The sequence below is a fragment of the Mastacembelus armatus genome, chromosome 3, assembly GCF_900324485.2.
Source record: "Mastacembelus armatus chromosome 3, fMasArm1.2, whole genome shotgun sequence".
Classification (NCBI taxonomy): Eukaryota; Metazoa; Chordata; class Actinopteri; order Synbranchiformes; family Mastacembelidae; genus Mastacembelus; species Mastacembelus armatus.
Window position 1 is genome coordinate 27318163 of NC_046635.1, and position 24095 is coordinate 27342257.

General features: G+C 39.3%; 1 protein-coding gene across 1 annotated transcript in view; it reads left to right on the forward strand.

Annotated features, from left to right (window-relative positions):
• cemip (cell migration inducing hyaluronidase 1) overlaps positions 1-24095 on the forward strand; it is a 125174-nt gene that overhangs the window by 94485 nt on the left and 6594 nt on the right. Inside the window, exons 13-23 of the mRNA XM_026294208.1 lie at positions 35-244; positions 1716-1921; positions 9616-9685; positions 10178-10306; positions 13875-13960; positions 14896-15027; positions 15353-15388; positions 17514-17669; positions 18993-19173; positions 20216-20431; positions 20826-21037. Coding sequence (XP_026149993.1) covers positions 35-244; positions 1716-1921; positions 9616-9685; positions 10178-10306; positions 13875-13960; positions 14896-15027; positions 15353-15388; positions 17514-17669; positions 18993-19173; positions 20216-20431; positions 20826-21037 — 1634 coding nt within the window. The remainder of the gene's footprint in view (positions 1-34; positions 245-1715; positions 1922-9615; positions 9686-10177; positions 10307-13874; positions 13961-14895; positions 15028-15352; positions 15389-17513; positions 17670-18992; positions 19174-20215; positions 20432-20825; positions 21038-24095) is intronic.

Here is a 24095-nt window from a genome sequence, read left to right on the forward strand (position 1 = left end):
ACAGCCTGGTCTCCCTATCTGCTGTCATTATCAGGTTGAGCGGGGCTTCAAGGCAATTCATATATCTGGTGTGGAGCTGCAGCACATGGGCCAGCAGACACTGGGACACTATCCAGTCCATTTTCATATGAACGGAGATGTGGATGAGCGGGGAGGCCATGACCCCCCCACCTATGTCAGCAATCTGTCCATCCACCACTCCTTCTCCCGCTGCGTAACCATCCATGGCACCAATGGACTGCTGGTAAGTTAAGAATCTATTACTTAAGTGTCTTTCTGTTAGTTTAACCAGATGTTAGCAGCAGTAGTTTCAAATCTAATGTACAAACCAGTGGTAATCAATAGATGTAGTGAAAATATCACTCACCTGACTCTTGTAAAGAAATCAAATAAACCTGTCTAATAAATTATCTAACTATTCAATTCAATTCAATTTTATTTGTATAGCGCCAAATCACAATACAAATCATCTCAAGGCACTTTACAAAAACTGAAACTAAAAACCCAACAAATCCTTTATGATCAAGCACTTGGTGACAGTGGAGAGGAAAAACTCCCTTTAACGGAAGAAAAAACCTCCAGCAGAACCGGGCTCAGTTTGGGCGGGCATCTGCCTCGACCGGTTGGGGAGAGTGGACAGAGGAGAGAGAAAAGAACAGCAACAATATTCCTTTAAGGACATTCCCTATGTTGCTGTACGATATTCCATATTGTTCCAGAGTTTGTCCAGAGCTAATTTTCATCTGACATCTCTTTGCAGTTTAGAGTTAAAAGCCCCACATCAAATGACATACACCATTAACTAATTTACAAGATAACATCTTAAACAACTTAAAACCCTGAATTACGCAGGTGCACAAATCCTCTTAATACACATTAAGTGTTTACTGAGCTGAGTGGCTTTTAAATACATTTAAAGTTTTTTTTGAAAGCATTAATATTGTTATAGATTATTCAGTACTAAAGCACCACTCACTTCACATCAGGTTAAATTGTTCCTCTGGTTTGCAGATTTCCCTGTGGTTGTTCAAATTCCCCTCATAGAACTGAGGAGTCCAAGCCCCCAGGTTTTACAGGTCATGTAACATGTCACACTGGCCCAAAAATACTTTTTTCCACACACAAGCATTTCAAAAGCAAAGGCTAAAAGAGTGTTCCTAAGTGTCAGGGGAAAAAATATGAAATGTATCTCTGCATTATCTGTTTGATTCATTATATTCAATGAAAATTTAAATGTCACAAAGAACCTTATCAGTTCAACATTTCATGCTGTTAATGTGTGGGGGGGAGTCAGCAGGAGGTCAGCCAGCTCAACTTAATAAGAATTCTAATGTTTGTGCTCAAGGGTCCAAAACTGTGGCGGCATTAAACATTTGCAGGAAATGTTCTTGGTGAGTAATGATTGAAGTGGCATTTTAGAAAACAGTATTCAGATCTCTCCAAGCATTCATCGTGCAGTCTATCCCCAGAGACTCAAAGAAGAACAGTGACTCCGCACTGCTGTTTGACACACAGGCACAGACAACTGTCAGCGTCTTCACCCTAATAATGCTCCAGTCCGTCATATGAAATACTGCTGCATATAAGTAGTGTAAAAATGACGAAATAAGCTTTGGGAATTTACATCTTTGTTGGCAGTTATTTCCCTAGTTAGATTTGGGACGTGAGCGCTGTCAGCCTGTGATCAGTATAATTCAACGTCTGTTCCCTCCCAGGTAAAAGATGTGGTGGGCTATGACACACTAGGCCACTGTTTCTTCACGGAAGATGGTCCAGAAGAGAGGAACACATTTGACCACTGTCTGGGTCTGATGGTGCGAGCAGGGACCCTGCTGCCGTCAGACAGAGACAGCAAAATGTGCCGTGACATTACTGATGGAGCTTACCCAGGATATGTGGCCAACCCACGCCAAGACTGCAGGTAAGCCATGTGTAAACCGCATGGACTTTTTAACCTCTTCAGCACAGCACACAATTATGTCTGGTCAAATAAAATATGACTAGTCCAATTAAATACGACTGGTCCAATAAAATACGACTATTCTCAGAAAAATACGACTATTCTCAGAAAAATACGACTGGTCTCAGAAAAATACGACTGGTCCAATAAAATAGAACTGGTTCAATAAAATACGACTGGTTGGTTGAATAGAATCAGCCATAGTAAGTGTGTCTCATAATGTCTGGTGCAAACAGACAGACCTATTTATAGTGTGGATATTTGTTTGGTCACACGGAAGCTCTTAAGAGATATTTATTGGGAAGCACTGGGGTTCACGACAGGCAGACGTTTAACTGCTAATATCAACAAAAAGTATGTTTTCCATGCAACAGAAGCAAAGACGCAAAGCAAATGAGATACAAGGGGTTAAAGCTATAGCAGAAACAAACAGGAAGACAGAACAAGAGATAGTTCAAGTTGATGCAGCTTCTGTGTCCATCAGATTATCTAGTTAACTTCATCTTTCTGTCTGACCTGCAGTGCAGACACCACTGGTATACATAACATGTCAAATCTCAAAAGGTTTTCTTTTTCCCTAATATTGTGCTCTGCTGCCCTGAGGGATGACAGCAAAGCACAGGTACGATGTGATCAATAAATCACTGATCAGTCTGAGAGATTCTGACTCATCTCATTATCAATTTAATTACTTGATAATACTTTCAACAATCAGCTAAATCATTAATTCCAGTGTTTTCTGTGTGATGTAGCGCCCACGTTTGATAAATGTTACAGGTGTAATAGATATCTGGAGAGAAACTTCATCTTAGGAAAGACATTGTGTTTCCACAATAATACCCTGTGGAAAACACGTGGTCTGATGTGGGTAATTCCTCCTTGGTCAACTGTCCTTTACTAAACGCCAAGAAATCATCCAATAAGTATGAACATCTACCAGCCCCAGTACATACAGTCCAGTATTACTAGAGTGATATCATTTTTCACTGAATCTGAATAATCACGTAGCCCTATAGACATTATAAAGTTAATTATTATCACAAATATAATATATACAGAGATGACATAATTAAAGAAACAAATTGACTGTATTTAATACAGTACTGTAAATCTTCACTAATTTTACTTGTTTCTAGTAATGGTAGCAGTATATGGATTGTAATAAAACTAATAAAACCTCTGACCGAGTGTGAAGTTCCATTTTTAGGAGTATTGCAGAGTTCAGTATGGCCCCAAAACACAGACATGTCACCAGTGCCAAAGTATTGATTAAGGTAGTGGTGCATTTGTTCTACCAAATGTGCATGAGACAGATGTGACACCATAGAGACAGACCATAAGTAATTAAACTTAAACTAGCAATATCATCACATTTCTGTTAAAAATCTTTTCTCCTTGCCACACTATTTGAAAACTTAAATGAATACACAAAAAACGAACATAGATGTGAGCAGAGAAATAATTCTGCTATGGTCCAACAGACAGACAAGGAGAACACTCGCAGGGACAATTATATACCTATAAATAATACAAATCAAATAATTAGCAGGTTCAGAATGAAAATAGAAATAGAAAAAAATGTCACTGTGAAAGTGCAGAGGCTGAACACAAATTGGTGAATTGGTCATTAAAGGTCTGTCTGTCTATCTTCTTTATACACAGACACAAAGCAAGTATATATAGACACTTTTGATTGACTGTATTGCCTTTTAGTTACAAGAAAGAAAATAAAAGCTGTTTTGTTTTCAGTCTTATACATGCAAATATGTGGCTCAAAAGTGCTGTAACTGATGTAAACATCAGCTCTCAGGGGTTCTCATAAATGAGTTCAGCAGCTCATTTCACTGATGTGGTATCAGAAGCTCTGCAGTTATATTTATTTTAATGAATGTACCACATTACACCTTTTAATCCTTACTTTCATAGCACTTTCCATGGCGCTGTCTTTCTTTTCTTGCTTTAAGTATATAATTATACCCACTGGACATCCAGGGTAAAGCATCACTAACACCTTCAAGTGCCTGCAGTGTCCATTATACCCTGCAGTCCAAATGTGTTGGATGTGTTGTGAAAAAATGATACTGTGTTCTAGGAGGGCACCAATTTATTACTATTAAAGATGCCTAATTAGGGTATAGACTGTGTTGTGTTGCTGTATTGTTTCAAAAGTGTAACTGATATTAAACTGTTAAATTATATATAAATATTGTTTTTCACATGGGTCGAGTTGTACAAATGGAAAGTGATGGCATGTTATCCATCCATCATCTATACCCACTTATTCCTCTTTAGTGTCCCAGGGATCTGCTGGAGTGTATCCCAGCTCTCTCTGGGTGAAAGGCAGGGGTACACCCTGGACAGGTCCCCAGTCCATCACAGGGTTAAATGACATGTTAAACAAAGCGTTTTATTCTAAACTTGAAATATTGTTTGATGGCAAGACACTGAAATGCAAGTGTTTATGAATCCGCAAAGGAAGAGTATACATTATGTGGGGAGAGAATTGTATAATGATCTACATACTGTACAGTAATAAATTCAATCGTTTAGGCCTACATGGGTGACAAACCCATTTGTATTTAACGTAACTGTGGCAAAGTGGCTTTATTCTGTACTACAGCCCTCATCTTCATCAGACTGTTAAATTCTCTTCTTAATTATGCAGACATAACAAAGATATACACTCCTTTTCCCATCACCCCCTGCAGCAGCTCAGATTAAATGAGAAGGGAATTAGTTCAGTGTAATCAAAGTCTCTGCCACCCCCAATCAAGGTTGTGCACCCCCCTGGCTCCTTGATGTGTTTTCTGTCAGATGGGATGAGTAAGAGACGGGTCCAACACAAAAGGAGCAGACAAAGTCTCCTCTCTCTTTCAGATGAGTCATGGTGAAAGGGTTAGCAGTGATGAGAATAAGATTATTGCATTAGAAACAACTGTAAGCATATTGAAATTGATAAATGAAATTATATAATGTATAACAGGCCTAATGTTCAGTGCTATGACACAGATGAGGTCACACAAGCAGGAATCAAACATTTTGCCCTGAGGGAGGAGAAACTATATTTTCAACGTATTTAGTTTCCGTCAAGAAAAGAAAAACATATCAGGTTATAACGATAAAGTTTCAGATGAAAAATGCTGAGGATATATATTTGTAGGATGGCTTTATTGTGCCAAGTTATTATTACTTAATTGTTTCTTAGGTTTATTTTGCTTTTACTTTACACATTTACAGAAAAACAACAACTTGGGTGGATTTGGGAGGAATTTCATTTGTGGTGATCACACTGTTTTCACAGTGTCCCCATTACGCTGCTTTCACATCAATTACACAGTCACAACACTATGGGGACTAAAGTTGACATTATAAGGGCATAATGGTGGTTACATGTGCAGATAACAGAAGATGTTCATAGTGTCGCATTTAGCTGTTCACATGAAAAGTGACTGAAATAACTGTGTCATCACTGACAAAAGATGTTCAGAGGGATAAGTCGAAAGTCTGGCTCATTTCACGTTTTCTCTACAAAACCAGTAAGATGTATTTGTGTAAATGTTTTAATGTCCAACACAATCTCAGCACAACACATGACATACCTAAGAAATACTGCAATAGGTATGCCAAGTTTGCATGTAGTACATCCACCTAGCTGTTCCAATTACGCTACTATGGAAGAAGCTTATGATTAGGGTGAGTGATCAGGGCAGGTGTAATAATAAATATGACTACACACCAAATCAGTGCATCAGAGGTGAGCTCAGGCTGTATTGTTTCCACCTGGTTTTGTTGCCAAACTCAACTAAATTGAACTTCATCTTTGACTCCAAGTATGCTGTCATCCACAGGTTCAGATAGGATCAGTTTTACCACAGAGAAAAATGAAGTTATATGCTCAGATTCTCCCAGAACTTGGATAATAACAATGGCAGAATGTGTCAGAAAAAACTGAGGTTTTCAATAGCATCTGACTCATCAATGAATGTGGGGTTAAATACTAAACGCCTTTCTTTGATCAAAGATGTCTCTGGTGTCAGATCTTAATGACCTTGTTGTTTCTCTGTCTGTCCACATGGTTGGTGACCTTGGACCTGTTCACAGTAGATGCAGGTTCTGGTCTGTCCTGTGTGGTGACAGACTGCCAGTGTTGTCTGTCTTTGGTCTTCATTGACGATTCTGTTTCGCTGGCGCTTTGAAAGAGGTGCAAAAAGACACTAAACCTGACACTGATCAGTTTATATCTGTCAGTGAGTGGTGTTCCCCTCCATGTCTAGACTTCACAGCTTTGCTAACACATTTACACAATTCAGACATTTCCAGATAAACGCTTCAGTCTCACACAGCACAATTTTTTTTGACTGCTGGCTATCAGGTACAACCCATGTCTGGACACTCGCATGTATTATCTCAGTCTAATTAGTGTAGGGCTTGTGTATTAAATTCACACTAAGCCAAAGTGTTCAGACCCAAACGTTAGTCAAACATTGAGCACTGCCATGGTGTACACAAACAGTGAGTGAACAGAGTTTGGGTTTGCATAGATAGAACTGGGAATTGACCTTTTTGTTTTATTGTTCATCTGTTCAAAGTGTCAAAGTATCATCTTCAGATTTTGGTCTTATTTCTCTATTTGCCTCTTTCATTTCTGGACTTTACACAAGTGCATCAGTAATGGGTGGCATCATTTTGGCTTAGATTTCTACTCTCCAAATTGTTTAATACCTGCTTATTTAAACCATACCCACAATCTTTTCTGGGTTTTTCTTTTTGTGTTCATGTCTGTGTCTCAGAAAGTACTTCCACACATGCACCAGGAATAATGAGAAAGCCATTACAGTCTTATTTGTTGGTATGTGAGAAAAAGCAGCTTAGGGTGATGAATATGAATAGAAACTGCAGATATGCAGTTTAGCTCCACAGCAGCTTAGCACATGGCAACACATCACCTTAAACCTTTGCTTTCTCCACATGTCCCCCTTCTATGCTCCAGGTTTGCTTTCGTCTGACTCTTTGTTTACCTATGCCTCTCTACTAAGCCCTTCTTAACTGTTAGTTGTTGAAGTCAACCCACTTGTGGAAATGTGCAGTTATATTTTATTCAGCCTTTTTGCAGGGCAGAGTCAAGTAGCAGAACATAACTCTCTCATCACATCTTGTCTGTCAGTAAAAAATATCCAGTAGTAGAGACACGGGGGCATTTGACTTGTATACATATAATGACAAGGACACTGACACGCTAATAAAAACTCACAGGCTTTCAACTTGTGTCCTTGATGGAGCAAAGGGAAAGTAAGGTTGTGCAGTGGTGGTCACATTTGATGAAGTAAATAATTCCAGTTATTATATATCCAACAGTTGCCATGTGCAAATATGACATATTTCTCCTGTCACCAAATTCACCTTTCATGTTGTTTGGCAATTATGAAAACAAATATCTAACATAAAGATTTTAATTTTATCAACACTTGAATAAAACGTTTTGAAATTTCATCACTACTGAATATACAGCTTGGAAATTTTAATACAACTGAATTTATTGCACTGAAATATCTGACTTTGTAATTCATTTTTCTGAAGTTGTCTAAAATTTACTTTGTAAAATTCTCAACAATCAATTTAATTTAATTTAGAGTTGTATAATTTCAAAATTTTAATTTTTTGTATGCATTATTTCAGGATTCTCAAATTCAGAAAGAACATTCATTCATTCATTCATTCATTTTTTCATTATCTATGCCTGCTTATTCCTGACTAGGGTCATGGAAATCTGCTAGAGTCTAAGAAAATGCTTATCCCTAAATATTCAAGAACTACATTCAATTGCAGCACACTCAATACGGATCTAAAAATTCAAGCCACATCAAAAACTTGCATCTCAAATACGATGGTAGAAAAACTGATAATTCAGTTCAGTATGTTCAAATGCCAAGTGCTGGGACTTACCCTGTAGCACATGCAAATTGCAGATGGATTCCTTTATAATACAAATGGACACACTTTTACTAGAGCAGATTTTTACCAGTTCCATAGTTTAAATTCAAACTGGTCTTTACAAGCACGCACGCACACACAGACACACACAAACTTTAAATGAGCAAAGCGTTTAGGCCCCACATATCCATCTAGCTCAGTGTAAATGAGCGTTCTCATCCTCCTCATGCAGCCCACATGTCTCCTGTTCCTGCCAAATATGACTAAAATTTATTGTTTTCATCTGAGCATTTAAATTCAACACATATATAACTGAGCAATGACGGGGGAAGTGACAGAGAAAGCCACGAGGGAACATGAAAAGCTGACTTGAAATTAGTCATCATAAATCTTACATTGTCAACGTTGTTAGTACAATTATGTTTGGTCAAATCAGAACTTTTGAACAAGAGTAGTAAATACAGAGGGATTTAGAAATCATTACACAATATAACAATCCAGACATACTGGACAAAAAGCCTTATCAACAGCATGGTACACTGAGCATTAAAGGCTATTATAATTACATGAATTAGGTGAGAGGAAATGAGGAAGAGGAGCAGAATGATGAGACTAGATAATGTTAGAAATAACAAATCCCTTCCAGGCCCATCATGTTGGAAGACATGTCGATGACGCCATGTCAGTGAAAACCAGTTCCATTATGTATCCCTAACATTTGCCTTTATATGTGCAGCTGAAGGCGCAGCCAGTGTGGTGAGATAAAAAATCACATGACCTGGATTAAACTGCTTTATATTCTGAGCTTCATCTTTATGCTTTAAACATAATGCCTGTCTAACAAATGAAAGGGAGGGAAAAGTGTGTGTGTGTGTGTGTGTGTGTGTGTGTGTGTGTGCGTGCGTGTGCGCGTGTGTGTGTGCGTGTGTGCGTGTCTTTGTAAGGACCAGTTTGAGTTTGACATCATTGGAGTGAGGACATTTTCATTTTGGCCAGTCGTTTTCTGATTGCGTGGAGCATCATGGAACTTCTCTCCCCGGGGGCTGCCCATGTGGCAAGTGTATGGAATTCAGAAGCGGACTTGCTCTCCAGGCCTAATCCCATTATGCAAAATGGAGGCTGTACCTCAAAGTGGCAGAGCTTATCTGGGGGCATTTTGGGCAGCTCTGAGTAAATCTGTATGCACCCAGTGCCCTCTGTTCTTCACCCTATGGGACCAGGACACTCCATTGAGGGTAGATGCATTAGCCCACAATTGGCCATGTGTTGCTAACCCCAATGAGTCCAAACACATGCAAGTTAGTTTGATTAGAGACACAAAGTGTCCTCTAAGTGTGAATGTAAGCATGAATATTTGTCACTGTGCCAGCCCTGTGATAGACTGGGACCCGTCACTCATCTAATGTGAGCTGGGATTTTCTCCTGCACCTCCCCCTCCCTCCCCCCAACCCTGAGCAGGACAGGCTGAAACACTGCATACATTTACTTATTTGTAATATACAGTAATAAATTTACATGAATATATAAATACAGTAGAAGCGATTCAAGGCCTGTGCACTAATAGAGTTGTGTTTACTTCCCCACTTGTTCTAGGTGTGTTTTTATGAAGCAGTGTTAACACTTTGTTTATTACCACTACATCACTGGTTCAGACTATTGGTGTGAAATCCAATAACCAAGCTTTTTTTCTCTTTCTTCCCTTCCAATGCTATCCCTTTTTATAGCGCGACTTCTACTTTCTGGATCGCCAACCCCAATAACAACCTCATCAACTGTGCTGCTGCAGGCTCAGAGGTGAGTTTCTCACTCCAGCTTTTCACTTTCTCTTCCTTCACCTCCCTCCCTCTCCACCTTTCACCCCAGCCCCCATCTCACTCCAGGTGGAGGTCTGTCTCATTACCACGTTGCCAGGTCAGATTAATGGCTGTATACTCCTATTAACTTCAGAATCAAGGAGACAACAGACAGAGAGGCACTACCACATTTTCACTATGATAGAGTGCCAATTATGATCATACCTCTGGGATTTCACAAGGATACATCGAGCAGAATGTAGTTTCATTTATACTCTCCAATACAATAACTTTTCTCATTTGCATACCTGCAAAATCCAAAGAAAAACAGGCAGAGCTGTGACTATGTATAGGAACATTTTTTTTGTTTATGTATGAACAAAACATGAGGCTACATGTGCAGAAGTTCATTTTTGTTCTACATTTACATTCATTAGAAAACCTACATGTCTTAACATGTATGTATACCTTATGTGTGTATATAATTCCTCAGGAAACAGGCTTCTGGTTTATCTTCCACCATGTACCCACTGGCCCCTCAGAAGGGATGTACTCCCCGGGGCACACTGAACACATTCCTATGGGCCAGTTCACCAACAACAGAGCCCACTCCAACTACAGGGTGAGTCTGACAAACACTGCTTGAGGGAGAAAAGCAACTGGGACTAGTGATGTACAGATATAAAATTTAGAGTGTACAATTTCATGTTACAATCACAGAGCCATATACTGCTAAGCTGTTGCCAGAGGACCCCTTTAAATTTAAGAATCATTGATAAAATTATTGATAAAATGATGAAAACCTCCCATATGTCAGCTTTGATGCATTAGTGGGTGGAAAAGTCTGTTTCTTTACACACTGGTTCATTAAACATCTCACAGTAAGAATAACAACAACAGTCCCAGGGTTCCTGTTGTCACCTGATAATTCCTCCCATGGTTTTCCATAACTAGAGGTCATTATATCACAGTGGCCTAAATATGTTCTGGTTTATTAGTGTTGTTTGCCCAAAGTGTTACCGAGATTAAACAACAGCAGCTAATACACCATATGGATGCCTTTGTTACTCATTATTACCAGATAAATCTATCAGCATTTATTTTGAATAGCACAAACACCCCATTACTAAAAACTATGAGAAAAACAAGATTACAGGTTATTAAATGTGACCTGATATGTAAAAAATAGGGGACCAGCAACAGGAGAACAGTGAGAACAACAAAATCAAGGACAGGCAACAGAAACAGAGGACGTGAGCCAAAAGAGAGGGAAGAGATGGAGAGGACAGGAGAGAGTTTAGATGTGCCTGCGGCATCAAGCACAGCACAGCTCGAGCAGAGGGAGATTTATGATGCGCTGGTGGAGAGGAAGTGTTATTGTTACCTCCCTACTTTCTCTAACCCCAACAGTGATCTCTTTTCTCTCACATCTCACTCCTTCTTTCCCTTCTTCACTTTTAATTTGGATCATCCTAATGGGTGCATAACTCATGTCAGGCTGCCACCCCAGGATGTTTGTGAGAGAAAAGGTCGTGTCAGGACTACAGCTTGGGCATTCAGAGCATCAACACTGTGGTGGTGTTTTGAAGGAGCAAATTGACTGTGGATTGTTTTTATAATTATTTGCATTTTTATTTTATGTAAGGAAGAGTTAGAGGATTGTGCTTTAGTACTCTGAAAAGAAACTGGGGTTAGCTTTTTATTTGGTACATTAGTGAAAGTTAGACTGAATGTTTCCAGCCTGGTTATGGGATTTATAGTTCCCCTAAGTGATATCTGAGACAGACACTGATCAAACCACTGATGTGTCCCAGTTACCACTAAACTGGGTGTTACCCAACTTTAAAGCTCCATTACAGCTTTTCTCAATGGCTTTGGTTCATTTCCTGAAACATCATTGTGGTTCTGAAAACTTAAATGCATTTTTGGAAACAATTTATGGATTTAACATCAGCATGTTTTAAAAGTACTGTAAACTCCAGTGTCGATGATTGTTACCCTTACATTATGAGCTACATTTTCAGTAATGAAACTGTATGTAAATGTAAATGTAATGTATGTATTGTAAAAATTGAATATCCAACAATTGGAGTGTAGCAACACAAAATCACAGAATACAAAATTACACTGCTCCATGGAAGAACTGAGTCAAATTCTTCTTGGTATTACAGCAGCAGATGAGTTGTCTGGTGTGCTGTATCCAACCACTGCATGCTTCTGCTGTCGTGTGGTAACATGCAGATTTGTGGGTGTCAGTGTCATTTGATTTCATGGTCTGTGATCATATTCCTTTGACCTTCATGCAGAACTAAATTCCTAAATTCCTGAGCTGAATCCAAGAACCGAGGTTGTGGTAGTAGGAACTCTTGCAACATCCTTGGTTGATGTGGGATGTTCCCCATAAGTGAAGCTCAAGTTTCACCTGATGATTCATTTGAACAATTTAGCAGAATTTACGGTGTATACGGTTACTTCAGAAAGTGATCACATCCCTTCACTTTTTGCAATTTACTAGATTGGAAATTTGTTTGGAGAAGGAAAAATATTTAACTGTAAAATGTGCAGAAAGCAAAGTGTATGAATACTATCTGAAGCAACTCTAGCTATGCAGAGGAGCAGTTCACACATGTGGCAGCTAAAAAGACAGGTATTTTTCTGATGACTTGGTAAATACCAGAACGGCACGAAAAGAAGTGGAACTTAAATTCCTGAGGTGGCAGAAAAAGGACATTGCAGTATTTCTGCTAGAAGGGAAAGTAGGTAACTCAGCCTCTGCTATGCCGTGCCCTATTACAGTTTCTATGCATGTCAAGCTTTCCAGTCTAGCACTGCACATATGCCTTTACAGTGATAATGATGGCAGACATGACCACTTGAATTCTTCATATTTTTTGTATTTCTAAAAGCAATAGGCTCTTGGTTTTGACAGCAGACAAAATCAAGCTTCTCAGTGTTATACAATGAGCATATATACTGAAATGGCAACTGTTGCTGGCAGATTTTATCAGTTGTAGTTGTAAATACTTAACTAGCCCGATGTGTTGTGATTTATTCCAGCAGAATAATTTGAAAATCAGAAACCTTTACAGTGCTCCATGCTTTTGAGGGCTATATGTATGATATCTCGCTTAATCAGGGCCATGTGATGAGTATTTGAGTCCTACTCAAGAGAAAATCAGAAGAAATATCACAGTTTTTTTCTAGACAATGTCTAGTTGGTCCTTAACAGGAGTTTTTCCACGAATAGATGTAATTAGTTAATGATATACTAACTCTTGGTATTGGCAGACAAACACAAAGTCATATATATTCCTTATACATTGCTCTTGTGTTTTTGGCTTTGGAAAGGTGGCGAAAAGACATCACAAAGGTGTACGTGTATTCAGAGCATTGCTCAACTGGTGTCCATGTCACTATACATCATGTGCTATAGCAGCATCATTAATCTGCGCTATAGCGGGACTGTGTTGTGCTCATTTTGTTTATATGTAAAATGTGAAATGTTTTTGTGATGAAGAACTCCTTAGGCTTGGTTATTTAAAGTTTTAGCTCCCTTATGACATTATAAAATAAAATCACATTTTTGAGATGACAGCAGCTACCCACTTGCATTTTAGTACCACAGCAAGATGCCGTAGATCAAGCTTAATAGCCAACTTAATTAAGCCTACCACAAACACTGCCAGTGCCACAAAATGTAGCAGAAGATTCACTAAGACTAATATAAATGAGAGCAGCTGCAGCTGATTTAATCAGTATGCACTGCTGCTAATTAAGACCTGATGCTGGGCTGTTCAACACACATCTGGAAGGGACCACAAAAGGAAAGTGTAAGTCCTCTTCTACCCAGTTAATAAACATGTTTCACAACTACACTCATGCACTCTTCCTGCATGAAGGGAGGAAATGACACTAAAATAATGGCTTCAGCTCAACCAAAAGGTCAGATAATTCATTATGTAATCTAATATTTAAAGTGCAGATTCAGTGTTTTCATATAATAAAAATAAAGTTCAATAAAAACAGGATTTTGTGGCAACCCATTCAGAGATATGAAAAAACACAGTCTGACTTATGTCTCAAAGTCCCTCCAGGTCAGGTAAACCCACCCCTGTGTCTAACATTGCTTCATTATTTATCATTTGTATATTTTAATGCATTAAATACATTTTTCATTTTCTCCATTGCAGGCTGGAATAATCCTTGACAATGGAGTAAAGACCACCCAGGCCAATGACAAGGACAAGAGACCCTTCTTGTCTCTGATTGGATCCAGGTCAGACTCCTCCTCAGATCTATAAATTTCCTCACCCCATAACAAACACCCAGTATGACAACTCACATCACATCACACCCAGTACAATTCAGCATGATGGATTTTCAGTGTGTAATGTTCATGTGTCATGCTGATGTTTTATAACTGACAAAGGCTGATATTTGATATTTGTTATTGTGCTGATATTATTATCATATAGATCAACAGTAAAGTAGAAGTAAGGGTCCTTCCACTGAAATCAAGTAAAAGTATAAAAGTAGAATAGAGACCAGTGTATCTGCGAGTCCCATGTGTGAAAGACCCAGTGTGTCATCCTGATCTCACATTTTCAGTATGAATCCGCCCTAACACACTACTCCCTCCTGAGTTGTGCAGTGATGCGTTTTAAAGCTGGGACATCTTGTCTTTCTCAGCGAGCATCTTGCAATGAGAAGTGCTCCTGATGGGCAGGAAGAGCAGAACTATAGACTGCTTTACTACAAACAGTCTCACTCAAGGCGAAGTCTGGGCAGTTTCGAGAGCTATCAAGTCTAAGAGTAAAGAGTGAATCCCAAAAAAAGCAAAAACAATATTGCTCATAGTAGAAAGTATTACAGTGTATATCACGTGGAGCTCATCATATACAATATACTGCAGATAACTCAATCAATCCACTTTCAGCCCACTTTGTTTGGTGGCTGTCAACATATATGCAACTTGCTTTTGTTCAGGTGTATTTCTGACTGAGTTCCAGTAGGTCAAGTGCTCATGCTTGACACCTTTCATTTCCAGTGGAACTGTGGGAGCTGTAATATTAAAACAAAGGTTTAACCACAGGTTTCACCAAAACAGCTAGAACTAAAATCTATAACTAATTACAACTTTAACACTGTCTTCTCTACTCTCTCTGTGTCTGTGGTGTTGTGTTGTGTGCCAATTTTTTTGGTTTGTTTTAGGTATGGCCCCCACCAGGATGCTGACCCCTTCAAACCCAGAGTCCCTGCCCTCATCCACCACTTTGTTGCCTATAAGAACCAGGACCATGGAGCCTGGTTGAGAGGAGGGGATGTTTGGCTGGATGACTGTCAGTAAGTACCATGTGCATGCATGGACCCAAAAGTGAAAATACATGGACTAAATAAATAGGCGAGTGAATTATAAAGTGCGTTTGTCTGAGTGAAGTTTGTCAACTTTCAGTGCAGATACATGTAGTTGAAAATCATCATGAGTTTCAAGTAGCATGGCTTGTTTTTTTATACACATGCGATGACAGAAATGAGGTGAAAATTTCATCCCTATCTAATAATAACTTTTTATCTTTTCCAGACTGTCTGTATATGTGTGTGTATGTGGTCTCTGGAGACCTCAGACTATTACTGTGCTCACAGCAATAATATTCTCTTTCTTGTTTAGATTCGCTGATAATGGCATTGGCCTTACTCTGGCAAGGTAAGACCCCCTGCTTTTAAATTGCTGTTCATATTTCTAATAAAGGGCTCCTATTTGCATTTACTTGTGTTGGTGCTGGACTCTTTTTCTCTCTCCCCCTTTGTGCCTGTACAAGTAATTGGAAGTGCCCTATAAGGAGTCTGCTTAGAATGCACTGGGAAACGATTGCTTTGATGCAGTGTGGAAAGTAATTTAGGGTTGTGATGGTCACAGAGGTGGGAATTAGTGAGAAGTTTTCAACTGACTTTACAAAGCAGGGTGCCCATGGGTGCATACAGTTCATCCTCACTAAGGTGAGTCAATTTCTAATCACATATTTTTCCCCCTGATTCAACCTTCCATGCAGATTAAACAGCATTTTCGTCCTTAAATCAGAGTTGCATAAAGAAAAAATTGTTATTCTGAATTTGACTGTATTTAAAAGTGTAGGTGATCACAGTAAGGAGCCTGAACTGAGCATGGACAGGATGTCACTTGACAGAGTAACTGAGCGTGGTTGTAGGTGCCCAGTACCAGTCGATCCCTGTGATCATTTATTTGAAACCAATCATACAGCAGAGCTGTTTTCGTTAACCTGAATTTATGCTGACTTTTGTAAGAAAAACAGATTTCTTGACATAAATGAATGATATGGTCAGGCTGGCTCCCTGTCTCACTCCTTACTAGATGTTTGCTCTGTGGCAGTTTGCCAACTGAAAAGAGGAGGGAAGGAAAATTTTTACATAGTTCAAGTGTGTCACTGTGGAAAAACAATCAGGAAATGTTAGTGTGGATTCAAATTGTTGCCATACAAAAATTGCATGCACTATAAATGTTATACTAATTAATGGAGATACTACTACTTCTAATGCATTTCAGAGCTTCAAGGCTGACCTTCACTTGTTTAGTATTACTTCCATAAAGGTGTGGGATTCAACAAGGCACAGGTTTTAAAAAAAGAACTGTCAAGCAGTAGAGGCTGTATATCCTAATATTGGTTAAGCTCCGAAAACAGTAGATTTGACATTACTGCAACTTGACAGCATTTATTCCCAAGAGCAACCTCATCTAGTAACCTCTGAGACTTCCCTAGTATGTAATATTCTCCTCTTCAAGGACAACCAAGACTAGTGCTAGTTATCCATCCATCATCTATACCCACTTATTCCTATTCAGGGTCCCAGGGATCTGCTGGAGCCTATCCCAGCTCTCTGTGGGTGAAAGGCAGGGGTCCACCCTGGACAGGTCACCAGTCCATCACAGGGCCACATAGAGACACACAACCTCACACACTCACACTCACTCCTATGGGCAACTTAGAGTCACCAATCTCTGCTGGGTTTCGAACCAAGAAACTTCTTGTTCTGAGGCAACAGTGCTAACCACCAAGCAACTGTGCTAGTTATTATGCGTAAAATGGTCTTGATGTATAAAACTGGTTTGCCTTTTCATTTGCTCAGACAGACTGAGAAAGTGATGTTGGGTTTATTATTTATTTCCACTTGAGCAATGTGAGTGAGCTGCAACAGGTGAGCTGGTTGGCTCAATAGTTTTCCAGGTTCTTTGTGTATTTCTGCAATATTACAAAATCTACAAATATCAGCAGGCAATGCTGAACATTCTAAAATACACAAAATAAATTAATAACAAAAATGCACCAAAGTCTGCATGCACAGACGAAAGACTCAGCCATATTCATGAGCTTTCAGGGGAGTAAAGGGGAGCAGTATGTTTTCAACACAAAACAGATAAACATGTTAACACAGAGAGAGGCAATGTGCAGTAGTGTATGCAGAGCAGCTAGCTAAAGCTAAAGCTATTTTAATTGATAGTTTTTATGCTGTCAGGTGACGTGAGAAAGTTAGTACTCAGTTAAGTCACTCAGTGTTAGAGAAATACAAACATACAGACGCATAATTCACCTGTATTCTGCAGTTTGTATTCTTTTTAATTCTGTATTCAGGTGTCACTTGAATAATGAATTTATCATGATGTTTGCAAAATAAACAGAATTCACACTGTGGGGTCAATTACAAAACTTTAAAGTACTGATTTCTACTACATGTACTATTACCCACTGTCAATACATTGATTGCTGCTTCTGCTGTCACATCCTGACTCTAACTCTACCTGTCTGTGTGTGCAGTGGAGGGACATTTCCTGATGATGATGGCTCTCGCCAGCAAGTGAAGAACTCCCTGTTTGTGGGTGAAAGCGACAATCATGGGATGCCCGTCTCTGACACCTGGATCTGGGGGCGCGGGGGTTCTGATCACACTGACAGGACCCTGCCACGTGGCATGTAAGTTTCCAGAACTCTCATCAGCTGTGTTTGCAGCCAGATGAGCTAAAAACCATCCCAAAATGATGTTTCTATAGAAACGTTGTCTCATAATTTGTCAGATTAGCAATTGTTTTAAATACATTTAAATATATGGAGTTATGTGAAGCAGTATATACACTGAATGTGTTGAATGTGTTTGCATCGACACTAGAGTCGGGATATTTAATGTGTTTGCCCATCTAAAGGTCAAAAACACAAATGCAGATGATCTGGATTATGACACAACCATGACTCATTTTATTACAGTTCCTGTTATGTAACCCTGCCATGTAGCTACATTCTCTTTTCTAGCCATAACTGGGCTTAAAAACTAGTTTTGACATATTTTTATGTCAAAACTATTTTTATATATTTCATCTAGTGACTTCTAAATCACCAATATCATTTGTTCTTGAATCTTTCTAATGTGAAATAGAAAACCTTTTTGGGTTTAGAAGTTGGATGTAAAAGTTGTTACTTTGTTCATTCACAAGTCGCGATGGTCAGCCACCTGGAACAGACTCCAGAGATAATAGGCTTTGGTAAAACATAGCTAAACACACTGCTTCTGTCTCACATTATATGTAAACTATGTGTTTGGAATATACACAGAATATATTTACAGTGGAAAATGCTGCAGCAGTGGTTTCTCCACCATGAAAACTTGTTCACTGTGATCTGGTATTAAACAGACTGTGTGAAGGAGCAAACTGAAGACATTTAACAGCCACTTTTCAGGCTAAAGTCTTTAATTCCCCAAAGACAGATTTTGGGTGGAGTATCATTTTAATGAAGGCTGGTATGTGTGAGAGCCAGACTTGGTATGCTAGAAATCAGTCCCGTGCCCTGGCCCACTTGGCAGAGTACAGAAGGAATGTCTCCAACTATATTATTAAAGATTCATTTATTGTGTGGGAAAAAGAACTCCATACAAAGTGCTACTGTCTGGATGCTTCATTTTCAGCCGGACATTCAGCTAGATGTGCTCGGGCACAACATTACGCAAGTGCAGTCCGACTGTGAAGTGGTGAAAGTTTGATGAAGGCCAGTGGATATGAATTATTTTCATGAGCATCCACTGTAGGGAACCATACAAACCGTCCTTTTCCCAAGTCCAAAAAACCCAGAATGTATACTGTAGTTTCAGTCTGTTTCTCTTTTCACTGGCTTACTGTTGTATGATTGACCTTGAAGGTATCAAACAAACAAAACATTCACATTGTACTGCATGTATAAAACTCTGACACTCCCTTCGTCACAGTTTGTGTGTGTGTGTGCGTGTGTGTGTGTGTTTCCCTGCAGTGATTTTCCTATCCGGGGCATGCAGATCTATGATGGGCCAATCAACGTTCAAAACTGTACATTTAGAAAATATACAGCACTGGACGGACGGCACACCAGTGCCTTTGGCTTCAGGCTCAACAACTCGTGGCAGAGCTGCCCAAACAACAATGTCACTGACATCACGTTTGACCACGTACCTGTGAGTCCATTTCTCTGTGAAATACACAAAACCATCCATCCATCCATCCATCCATCCATCCATCCATCCATCCATCCATCCATCCATCCATCCATCCATCCATCCATCCATCCATCCATCCATCCATCCATCCATCCATCCATCCATCCATCCAACCATCCATTATCTATACCCCCTTATTCCTAACCAGGGTCACAGGGATCTGCTGGAGCCTATCCCAGCTCTCTTTGGGTGAAAGGCAGGGGTACACCCTGGACAGGTCACCAGTCCATCACAGGGCCACAATACACAAAACATCTGGACTTATTAAACCACAGATATAGTGTAGGTGAAATGAGGAAAAAAAAAATATATATATATATATATATATGTATATATATATGTGTATGTATATATATATATATATATATATATATATATATATATATATATATATATAATACCAAATATAGCATAACAGACAGTAGACCAACCTGTGCGTAGTGGCCGCTACAGATAGCAGAATAGCTGAATATATATATATATATATATATATAGTAGACCAACCTGTACAGCATATATATATATATATATCTATACATATAGATATATATATGCCTGGCTTGCCTTGCCTATATATAATATGGTAACTGGTCAGTCCATAGAGTATATATGTTCATTCATGTAAATGGTACAAACAAAATGGGGCCCCAGTCATAACAGCAATTGCTCTATAGCAACCACATGCATTGCACATTTCATGCAATGCATTCGTCACAGATTTCATGCTATTCTGCTGATTGACAGTTGGTAGCAATGACAGGCAGATAATATACTTAAGAACTTGACCTTAAGGTCTCACTAGTTTGACATTTCTCTGAATGTTCTCTGAATACTATATTTTGGTAAGAAACACTGAATATTTCTCTACCAGAAAACTCCACAGCATGAATAGAAAAAGTTATTTGTAACTTTAAGCATTTGTTCTGAATTAACTGTAAGTGAATGGAATTTCAAAAACCACAAACAGTACAACACAGATCACTCTGTCTCTTTACTGTAGATCACGTCCCGGGTGTTTTTTGGGGAGCCTGGCCCATGGTTTAATAAGATGCAGATGGATGGGGACAAAACAACCATCTTCCATGATATTGACGGCTCGATCAGTGAGTATCCTGGTGCGTACCTGGTTAAAGAGGACAACTGGCTGCTGCGTCACCCTGACTGCATCGACGTGCCTGATTGGAAGGCTGCTATCTGTAGCGGCCACTACGCACAGGTTGGTCTACTGTCTGTTATGCTATATTTGGTATTATTTGATTACATGTATTTTTATATTTCATTCAGAGTCATCTGACCTTGAGTGCTTTTACTTTAGAGGGGGATATTATAAAGACATGGTATGATTTATTGCTTATGAATTCAGCTTTTCACTGTCAGATATATTATAGGGACCTTTAATATATTAAGAGTTACATAATTGCACATAAACAATACATTGTGCTTTAATGAGCAGGTATGCACCACATTTGAATCAATTACTTTTATTTCAAATTTGATTCTGTCTTTGTTTGAATGGCTAATTGGACACATGATAGTTTGACTGAATATATTAGACATTTGGTGTTTAGCCCATATCAAGCCTTCTACCACTATGATCATTTGCCCTTCAGATCTATGTCCAGACGCGAAACCCTGCCAACCTGAATATGCACATAGTGAAGAATGAGTACTCTGACCGGCCCTTGATTCTAGAGGGTGCTCTGGGGAAGAGAAAACACTACCAGCAGTTCCAGCCCGTGATTACACTGGCCAAAGGATATACAATCCACTGGGACCAGGCGGCACCTGCTGAGGTCACCATCTGGCTCATCAATTTCAACAAGTCAGTACACACGAGTTGCACCTGAACAGCACACAACACACACTTGACAAACAACCTTTACACAAATCATACTTACAGCATGTACTTAGTGGATGTTTGTCCAGGTGAGAATCATTAGTTTTATTTGTCATGCACAGAACACATGAAGTGTCAGTGTGATATGAATGTGCCTAATTTAGCCAAAAGGTTAATACATGTCTCACATTATAGAACAGACACGCATTCGGAAGAGTGATCTAGTGAGTAAAAGATAATAGCCTGTGCATACATAATTAGTAGCTGTGTTGATCAGAATTAAGATAATTAACTTTGCACACAAGCGAAGCAAATGAAAATATTATGCACATAGGTGTGTACACAATTATTGACTTATCTGCACGGATTATGATGATGTTCTGTACAAATGATAATAGGTCATAAAAATCAATACCTTGTGTGCAAAATATGACCATTTTGTGTGGGTTGTGTGGACAGAAGATCTTGTCTGTTTTCGTTGCACTATCAAATGAAGGCTAAAGCGCGTGTGTCAGTGTACACAAGCTACACAAACACTGAAGCTTCTGCTGCTGCTCTGCTAATGTGCTGCTCCCCATCCTGTATTTTCTGTAGTCTAAACAGAAAAAAAATTGGCCTTTTTGATCCAGTTAAAAGCATCCAGACCAGCCCGGACCAGCATTTAACCTGTTCGTAAGCCTGCTTCTTTGTGTGCCACAGTCCCTGTGCTTCATGAAGTGAATTTTAACAGTATTTTACTTCCAAGTTCTCAACCACACTTCACACTTGACTCAAAACACTAAAGCAAACACCTAGAGATTCACATTTAGTGAATGTAGCTTCCTCATGTGTCAAGGACCAAAGAAGTGAACTTCCTCCATGATCTTTCTGTCGCTGTCCACTGGTCACAGTAAAGGTGATGTTTTCTGGTTTTGTTTACTGCGTCTCTTATGCAAAATCCTGGCTGTTCCATTGATTGATTCCATTTTCCTCACAGTTGTCACATGTGATGTCTTGATGGCAGCCCACTCCAGTCTTTCTCTCCTGGGCGATTCTGTCTATGGGCTGTACCAAAGACGCAAAGAACTCTAAGTGCTTCAGAGGACTTCTTAGATCTTCAGCTTTTCAAACCTGACAGTCTGAAAAGCTTTGTATTTCTCAGACACCCAGTTCTGTCACTTTTCATGTGGGCAACTGAGAGCAATGAAATGAACGACTTTGAGGAGAGACACAAAAGTGCTTGTCATTAACCTTGTTTGTCTGATTAATCATGTTGAACCTACAAAGCCACACAAAAGAGACAGAACTGTTGGAGCAAGATCAGAGAGGCAGTGCGACATAGAGGAGGCTATGACGGCAGGCTTTTCACCCCACCTTTGAGCAAGATCATCCAGAACAGACCTGAACAATTTCATCTTGCACATTTATGATCTGGTTCTTTGAAGAATATTGACCTTAAAGGCGAACTCCACCAATTATACACATCAAAGTCTGTTTACAGTTATTTGTGTGAAAAATATTATGTGGCTTCAGAGGGAGCGGTGTGAAAATGGTACCATTTGGGCAAAAACTTTAAGTGGAGGTGTAAAGTTAGAAAGACCTGAGCTTAGCCTGCTCCTCGCTGCTTTAGGAAGCAGCTCGAGGCTCCATTAACCACTCCTCTCGCAAATCAGTAATTGTTGGCAATCAGGTTGAATTGTGGGTAATGCAGGCATCAAGGAAGCAGAATGCCTTCTTGATGATGCCTCTGGTTCTGCTGCATCAGTTTTAGTTCTTGAATCAAACAGTGTTATGTTATTAGAATGAATAGTTTCTAAAGGTCAGACACGGTTTGTAGAAGGTTGTTAGAGTTTGGATTTATTATTACCAAACATTAAGAAGATATTGATCCTAAAGGATTTGGTCATAGACTATTGTATATTGCATGTGTACTGGATATTCACACAAATTAGTTTGTATGAAGTGTTGTCTGACCATATCCGAATTCAAAAATATCTATGATGCGTGATGCATCCCAATTCTCTTAAGTCGTTCTGGTCCACCATCATGATGGATGTCTCAATTTACTTCTTGCTGTTTGTACGAGCAAAGATCCAAGAGGCTGCCTGGAGGACACAAGAGATCATCATTCGTGGAAGTTTTTTATGGACTGGCACATCCTTTGATCAGAACTCACTTAGTGATTGGATAGTTCAGATGATAGACCTGAGGAAAAAGCATCTCATCTGTAAAAAAGTGATTCCTTGATTCCTCCCTGCTCATATGCTATCCCTAATGTATGTCTTTTCTTCTCTCTTAAGACCAAAACACAAGGAAAAAACCCAAATGAGGGGAATGTGGATGCAATTAAGGGAAATAAAAAGTACCTTCTGTCCTTCACATACAAAGTGCTAGAAGTAGTTGTGTTAAAATTGGGGAAAGTGAGCTTGAGAGAAAAGTTCAAAAATTGCTTACTCTCCCACCTCCACCTTGGCATTATATACAGTTATACATAAGACCATGTTATGGTTGATGACGTGAGAAGTTAGCTGACAAGATTAATTTTGTTTTCAACACCAATCCTGCCTTTAAAGCTTTCTGTAAATGGCAGGGCAGTGCCTGAGGTCACTTAGATAATTCACTGACAAAGGCCATCAGTTCATTCCTCTCACTTCTGTTATTTATGGGCATTGGCCACTGAAATGTGGTGAGCGTCACTTTGTGCTCCTCCCTTAAAAGTGTTTATAGTGTGGCCTTCAGCAATTTATACTGCATAAAGGCTGGTTGACATTTCAAGCATGTCTGCTATTCTCCATGGGTTGAGTCCACCCTGACAGTGTAGAGCCAGAATAGGATTTCCACTGCTGCTGTACACAACAATGGCCCCATCTACCGTTCACAAAGTAATACAGCAAGAGAGGTTGATTCCCTGCTACACGAGCTGAATTATGACTTGTTTGTTTTTGTCTTAAGAAAACAGCTGCTGTCTCTTTTGAGGGCAAACTAACTGATCATGATTTACTGTAATGAGCAGTTTTGTCTTGCTTTGTTCAGTGTGATGTGTTAAAGTGAAGCTACTGTGCTG